The sequence below is a fragment of the Lolium perenne genome, chromosome 4 (genome assembly GCF_019359855.2).
Source record: "Lolium perenne isolate Kyuss_39 chromosome 4, Kyuss_2.0, whole genome shotgun sequence".
Taxonomy (NCBI): Eukaryota; Viridiplantae; Streptophyta; class Magnoliopsida; order Poales; family Poaceae; genus Lolium; species Lolium perenne.
Window position 1 is genome coordinate 199,171,629 of NC_067247.2, and position 7,462 is coordinate 199,179,090.

Sequence of the window (7,462 nt, forward strand, 5' to 3'; positions counted from 1 at the left end):
GCCTTGATCGCCTTTGGCAAATCAAACCGCGGCCGAAAGCTCGCCGGGATCGACGTCCTCGACGCCGGCGCCGTGGAGGCTTCAGCCGTCACCGAGATCGCATGCCTCGGCATCCCAAGACCGTCCACCGCCGCACGTGCTGCCGATACAACTCTTGCAACGTCAACAAAGTCCGCGGACACGGCCGGCGGCGTGATCCGTCTGGGAGGGAGGGGGCCTTTCCAGGCCTTCATCTTCACCGGAAGCTTGGGCAGGCGGAAAACCGGCGGTGAAGATGACGCCGGTCTTCCTCCCCCCGCTGGCTTCACCATCCTAGTCGGAGACGAGGACCGGGCTCGCTGCCCACCTGAAGTGGCGGCTGCAGTCTTCCTCTCCCATGACCTGGATGCCGCAGTAGGGTACCCAATCTTGGACCAGAATTCATCAACATGCTCGCCGTCGCCCTGGCCGTCGATGTTGCGGAGAGGCAGCACATGCGGCACATCGTCGAGCCCGCGCCACGCAACTTCCTCGGCCACCGGCCCCGAGCCTGGGGGACCCACCACCGGCGTGAGCACCATCCCGATCGGCGGTAAAACCAGCAGCCGCTGGAGCCTAGACGCCGGCGTGACCCATGCCGTCTCGGTCGCCTCGGTCATCGCCTCATCCTAGCCTACGTTGGTTAGTAGAAGAATATACTGGTCGAACCAGATTGATCGAACCAGACCACTCCTCTAATTGCTGTGTCAAATAGGCTAATTATGTTTTATGTGTTTCTTGCAAAGATTACAAAGAAATATGGTGTTCTGTGCAAAATAAACTGCAACCTGTGGTTCTACGCAAAAGATTCACCAACAACTGGTGTTATGTGCTATTTCCTCTTACCGGTACGATGAGCTTCACTATTCTCGGGTTCCCCATCACGTCTCCGTACAAGCTACAAGTCACCGCGGTTTAGTACAACACCAAAACAAAAGGAAAAAAAAAGTTGTACATCTCGCCTCAAGCGGCCTCGGCTCCTCTTTCCTCTCCGATCCCCGCTCGCATCGAACCCACGCTTCTCCCCCGCAAATCCAATCCAGTGCCCTAGCCAGCCCAGAAGAAATCTTCCGCCATGAAAGCCGCCGCCAAGCCCAACCCGCCTCCTCCGCCGGCGGCAGCGACGGCGCAACCCTCCACCAAGCCGGCATCGTCCTCCTCCTCCTCCGCCGCCGATCCCAACACCAAGCGCACCCTCCCCGCCGCCGCCGACGCCGCGCACTCCACCCCCTCTCACCCCAACCATAACACCAACGGCCCGCCCAACCCCTCCCCACTTCTCCCCTCCCCGCACCTCCAGCCGCCGCAGCAGCAGCAGCCCCTCCCCCCATCGCGCCCGCTGCTCACCGTCGCGGCGGTGGACGCCGCCATGGCTGTCCTGGGCCCCCCGCCGCAGTACGGCCTCGAGTCCCTCGATCGCCGCACCGTCGCGCTCTCCGACGGCACCGTCCGCACCTACTTCGCGCTGCCCCTCGAGCCCCCTCCGCAGCTCCGCCAGCAGCTGCCGCCCATATTCCCTCTGCCCCACTTAGGCCCGCCCGGCCCGGGACCTGGCCCTAACAGGTGGATTCCGCCACTGATGCACGCTGCAGCTCCGCCCGGGCCGCCCACAAAGCGGAAGTGGGAGGGTCAGAGCAATGGTGGCGGCCCCGGCGAGTCCTCGGGCCGTCAACAGCAGCAGAAACCTGTTGCAAAGCAGGTCAAGGTGGAGCCGACCTCCTTTCTTAATATGGTGAGGATGATTAACGAAAACACCGAGGTCAAGAACAGTTACCTTGCCAATGGCAAGAATTACAAGTGCGCCGTCTGTAATAGGTATGTTGTGGATATGGTTAGATGCTGCATCATTGCCTCTCTTTTTTGACTCACATAGCCAACACAAGTAATACTTCCAGCTTGGTGTAGGTAGTTAGCTCTTTAGTATAAGAACAAAGTCCTGGAGGCGATTGCAATGTATACAACTTCCTTTGGTAGTATGGTGCTGTTACTAGGATATTCGTAGCTGACAATGCAATTTAGCTGATGGAACAAACCTTTCTGATTGATGTCGCATGTCTCTGTTGACTTGGAACTGCAACTGGCAATTTACCATACCTAGGTGCTAGGCGTCACCCTCCTGCTTAGCCCGTTAGGAACCACTCCATCTAGCATCTTATTTTGTAGAAACATTGGTAGTTGCCAAACACTCCTCTAGAGAACTGTTTCAATTTTAACTGTTCAGAAAGGCGGCAAGGGTTAGTGTTTAGCCATCTCCACAGCTCAAAACAGTTCTGCATATTCATGTTATACAGGGTGATGAGTCAAGCTAAGTAAAAGTTTGACCAAACTTTTAGGAAAAACAATAAACAACTATAATATTGTATAGATACCACATGAAATATATTTCATGGTGTATCTAACGATATTGATTTTGTATTGTATATGTTAAGGATTTTTTTCTAAAAACTTGGTCAAACTTTACATAGCTTGGCTTTTTTCAAAAAAAAAGACGTTATTCATTGGAATGGAGGTAGTATTGGTTAACTTTGATGGGCCCTAGAACTCAGACTGAAACTTTGATCAAGTAGTTTATGCAGCCCATTCTTCTTCCATTCTTAATTTTGTGCCAACATTTTTTACTTTCTATTTGGAAAAAACTTATCCTCACTTTTCTTCTCACATGGTTTAGTTTTCTTTATATGGAGACCAAAATTTATTGCCCGTTTTTTGGTTCTTTATTTCAGCTGGGCTCATTTGCCCATGCTGTTAGCTTTTTTACCTTGTTATGCCTTTACTTTCATGTTAAGTTGTAGTAGCAAGCAAAACTATTTGACTAAACAGGTAGAATCTCCCTTTCTTGCTTTAAGCATTCTTTCTGTTTTTTTTGTTCTTACACTTCTTAACGTATATCGCTGCTCTTGGAATTTTAGCAACCTTTTCGGCCATTTGGAAGCGATTAGTTATGTACTTTGCACGCATGTTTTATAACACAGTTTTATGAATGTTCTGAAGAAAATTTTATGTTATTTCCTTTGAAGATAGCTTTATGCATAATTTGGTTACAGGGACTCTGTAGATATGCATGCACTCCTCAATCATTCGTATAATACGAAGAATCCAGAGTCTCGTGCTGATCATCTTGGGTTGCACAAAGCCATATGTGTTCTTATGGGTTGGAACTACTCCGTAGATCCTGTACACAAAAAGGCTTACCAAACATTGTCTAATGCTGACGCTGAAGCCAATCGAGGAGATCTTATTTTATGGCCACCAACAATCATAGTTGAGAACACGTACAAGTCAAGGAACAATGGGCAAAAGGAAGCCATGAGTAATAATGAGATGGAGAGCAAGCTCAGAGGTACTTATCGAATGTTTGCTCTGTCACTGTGACTTTGATTCAAAATGATTAACTTATGAATGAGCAGAGATTGTGATGTTTTGCGTCTTCATATTTCTTTAAATGAGCGCTACAAATCAATTGCCTGGACCAAAGTCAAAGCTCCATAAAACCATTTTCCTTAAATACGTCATGGCCCTGCTAGAAAAAATAAAGCCCCTTTTGGGGGATACCTATGAAAATTTAAATAGCCTAGTGGTATTTTTTCTGAAGGACTAATCACACTTTCCTCTTGGAAGGATTAATCCAACAATATGATCTCCAGAAATGGCATTTCATAATTTTTTTCCCTCTTAGTTTTTTTACCATACTTTGAGGAAAGAGCAGGGTTGCTGACATTGTGGTTCAGCTGGAAATGTTCTAAGCCTTTTGGTCTGTCTGATTTATTCCAGCTCCTTTGTTCTTACACCTTTTGTCAGCTGTCAAATTGTTTCTAATTTGTACATGACATGGCTGACAGTATGTTATCTGCTTGGTTGGAAGAAGTTTATTTGCATTCCAACAGTGTAATCATTAGCATGTCTTACATTGGCCAAAAGGTTGGATTGCATCTTAAGTTCTGAACATTTCATGATCTTTTACCTGTCACAGGATGAACCTTTTTGGGTTATTTGGATAGGTAGGGATTAGGCATTTAGTCCTGTCTTAACAACAACAACAACAAAGCCTTTATTCCCAAACAAGTTGGGGTAGGCTAGAGGTGAAACCCATAAGATCTCGTAAGCAACTCATGGTTCTGGCACATGGATAGCAAGCTTACACGCTGCTCTTTCCATGGCTAGTTATTTGGTGATACTCCAGTCCTTCAGATCTCTCTTTACGGACTCCTCCCATGCCAAGTGTGGTCTACCCCGTTCTCTCTTTAGGCCTGTCTTAACTGGAAGTAAAATTCATGCTCATTCAAGGGATTGGATGTAATCCCTGCCTGTCCAAAGAAGCCCTAGTGTGGCTTTCCCTATAGTTTTATCTCGAATGTGCCGAGATTGAGGTTGGTTCTAATAGGGTTTATATCTATAAGAAGCTGTGTTAATATTGAGGGTTTTGCAAGTATTACTTGCTTTTATACTACAGTTGTTGCAGCAGGCACTTACAACCCTCCGTCCCACTCCCATCAAAGTTTTCTGAGATTTGTCTAAATTCAGATGTATCTAGACACTAAATAGCATCTAGATGCATCCAAATTTTGACAAATCTCAGACAGGTTTCATAAGACGGAGGGAGTATAATTTTTGAAGAAGTCCAAAAGTCTACTAATATGAGATATACTTAACCCCCTAAACCAGGATTAGTGCTTTCCAAACAAGGGTTCTGTTATCCTGGTGTCACACGTAGGCACGTATCGTAAGTGCAACGCCATCACTGGCCACACAACTCGTTCTCTTCCATTCGGTTGGTTTAATAGGGATTTTCCCAGCGAGACAAAGAGGTAAGCGCCAGGGTTGCAAAGGTTGCTGGGGATGCTGGAGGGTGGGACGTGGATGTGGCTGTTCAGCACGGCAGCCGAGCAAGCCGGTCATGGCCTTGGCCTCAAATGGCAGATGGAATAATATACCTGCTCTGGCAGGGGACCACCTGAAAGAGCCCCCGCTCCATGGCTGCCCTGTGACCGACACCATGCTGACAGCCCTCTCCTCTGTGGCCCCACCTCCCTTCGTCAGGTACCAGAAGTTGATCATCCGGAGCTCGCTTTTTGACAGAGGCAGAGGCTGACTGGCCAAAGGTAGCACTGTTGTGCACCTGACTTTGTTCTGTCCCTCCCCTCAGTTGCACTTCATGGTGGAGCAGTAATGGAGCAGCCCTTAGTACTAGCGTGTAGCTGCCCACTTGTCTACCAGCAGAGGATCTTCGTGCTCTCCACAAAGGCGTCATGCTTAGCTTGTTAACTTGCCCAGAGCAACATGTTCAGATTTCCTATGGGGGAGCTGTAAATAGTTCAGCGTGCACAAGCCAAAGAGCGTGTCCGGTGGTTGGTAAAAAACCACATCATCAACAATTCTTGTTTAAGTGTCGTTTAGTCATACAAACCAGCCACATCAGTTAAGAGCACACTAATCCTGGTTTAGGGGGTTATGCATACCTCCATTTCTTCATCAGGGTGTGAGGTGGGCACACAAATTGTTAGAGCAAGTACAATTGCACACAAATGTGATGGCAGCTGGCTATAAGGGTTTAAATATTGTATTTTTGCTTAGTTGGAAGAGAGAGAAAGTAAGCCGACTCTAAGTTAAGAGTCAGCTGCAGCATGGGCTCCTAGACACTTTGTGAGTATGAGACGTGGGCCATGTATCAATAAAGCACTCCCTGCGATCCATGAAGTTAAGTCTTGGTGTTTAAACATACTAACTTTGCTCTCTTGGTATTTGTCTTGGGGTTCAAAAGGAGCTTTGTTCATGCATTGCTCAGACGGCAGAAGCTGAAACTAGGTCTGTTCAAGTATGGTTGATGGCTTGTGCATACTATGCTTATGCATATTATACTATTTCTTCCAATCTGGTATGATACTATGAAGTACAGCGCCATGCAAAAAACTGGGGGTTGCCTCTGGTATGCTAGACTTGAGTGGTCCGCAGTTTGTGTCACCCTGGCTGGGTAGGTTGCCTCTGGGATAACATAAGAGTCGAGGCTTATTTTATTTTATCTCGTACGACTTACTTTTCATTTACTTTGAGCAGAAACATTCCATGGACAGTTAGGAGTTTGGTCTTGTTTGAGATAGGGATGAGATAAGGAATAAGTTAAACAGCGATGCTAGATTTCCACAGTTTGAGATATAGTTTCTGCTACAAGCTATCAAGGCCCCAGTTTTTTTTCCATACACGTGGCACACCCTTCTGTGTGGACATCTTTGTTGGGAGAAAAGTTCGAAAATGACTTGGAAGGCCTCCTTCTGTTTTCACACCTCACATTTGATTTGGGTTTGTCTTACACTGTTACAAACCCAACACTGATACTCTAAATATACTTGGCTCTTGGTGCATAGTTACTCAAGCTAATTAGAATATGGTTTCCCTGCAGTTGCTTACTTATTTCGATGCATGTGAGTGGTTTATAATTATTGCAAAATGTATGTCTATTTTTCTCCAACATTGCATTTGTATTTCTGCAACTTAAGGAGTGCACATGCATACATCCCTCTGACTCGCATATCTATCAAATAACAGTTGAATCTACTGTTGGGCTGTAAGCACGTGATATAAGTACTGACCTATATCTATTAATATGTGTTCTCCAGAAATGGGCTTTGGTGGTGTCACTGTGAAGCCGCTCGTTGGCAAGGATGGAGCCATGTCGGTGAGATTTGCAAGCAACCTGGCTGGTCTCAAAGAAGCTGTGCGGCTTGCTGACCTCTTCGAGGCGGAAGGCCATGGACGCCTGCAATGGGACCAATGGGTCCAGACCCGGGGCATCCCCTCCTCTTATGTTGAGGGAGGTAACCCCATGTTTGTGAAGGTGGATGAGAAGGGGCAACAGACATGGGTCCTCTACGGGTATTTGGGCACGGCGAGTGACTTGGACGTGCTTGACACGGAGTCGAAGCAAAATGTTGTAATAAAGAGTAGAAAAGAGATTGATTTGTCTGATTAGGACCAACCCTGTTAAGAGGTGTGTATGTTAAGTTATATAAATCGGAGTAGTTTGTGGACAGCGACAGCCACATTTCGGAGGCTATCTGACTAGGATGCAGTGCAGAACTATTTGAACTGTTTCATTTAGTCATCCCTTTTCATGTGAAATCCCAAGTTGGCTTTGAGTGTTTAACTGTTTGATCCTTTGCATGAATGCTCCTCGCGCAGAGGCTCTAGATAGCGGCTGCTGAAGTGGTTACTGTTAAGGCTGCTTACTCTGTTTGGTGCCCACCTAGCATTGCCATGGCAACGACGGTCACGGTTTGCAGTCGTTTCTATAGATGATCTAGCCTTTATTACCATGTAAATATCGTAGTATCATTTGTTTACATTTTTGTGTGTGATCGCTAGCAACACACACACACACACACACCAATGCAGTGTATCTTATAATCGCTTGGGGCTAGTTTGGTTGGTGGCATTAGCCAAAATGGAGTAA

General features: G+C 46.8%; 1 protein-coding gene across 1 annotated transcript; it reads left to right on the plus strand.

Annotated features, from left to right (window-relative positions):
* The first annotated feature begins 968 nt into the window (after window positions 1-968).
* Window positions 969-7,156, plus strand: LOC127295189 (uncharacterized). Its single transcript, XM_051325090.1, has 3 exons — window positions 969-1,833; window positions 3,063-3,358; window positions 6,630-7,156. Exons 1-3 carry the CDS (start codon window positions 1,094-1,096, stop codon window positions 6,980-6,982), a joined length of 1,389 nt encoding a protein of 462 aa, XP_051181050.1. The 5' UTR covers window positions 969-1,093; the 3' UTR covers window positions 6,983-7,156.
* The last annotated feature ends 306 nt before the right edge of the window (window positions 7,157-7,462 follow it).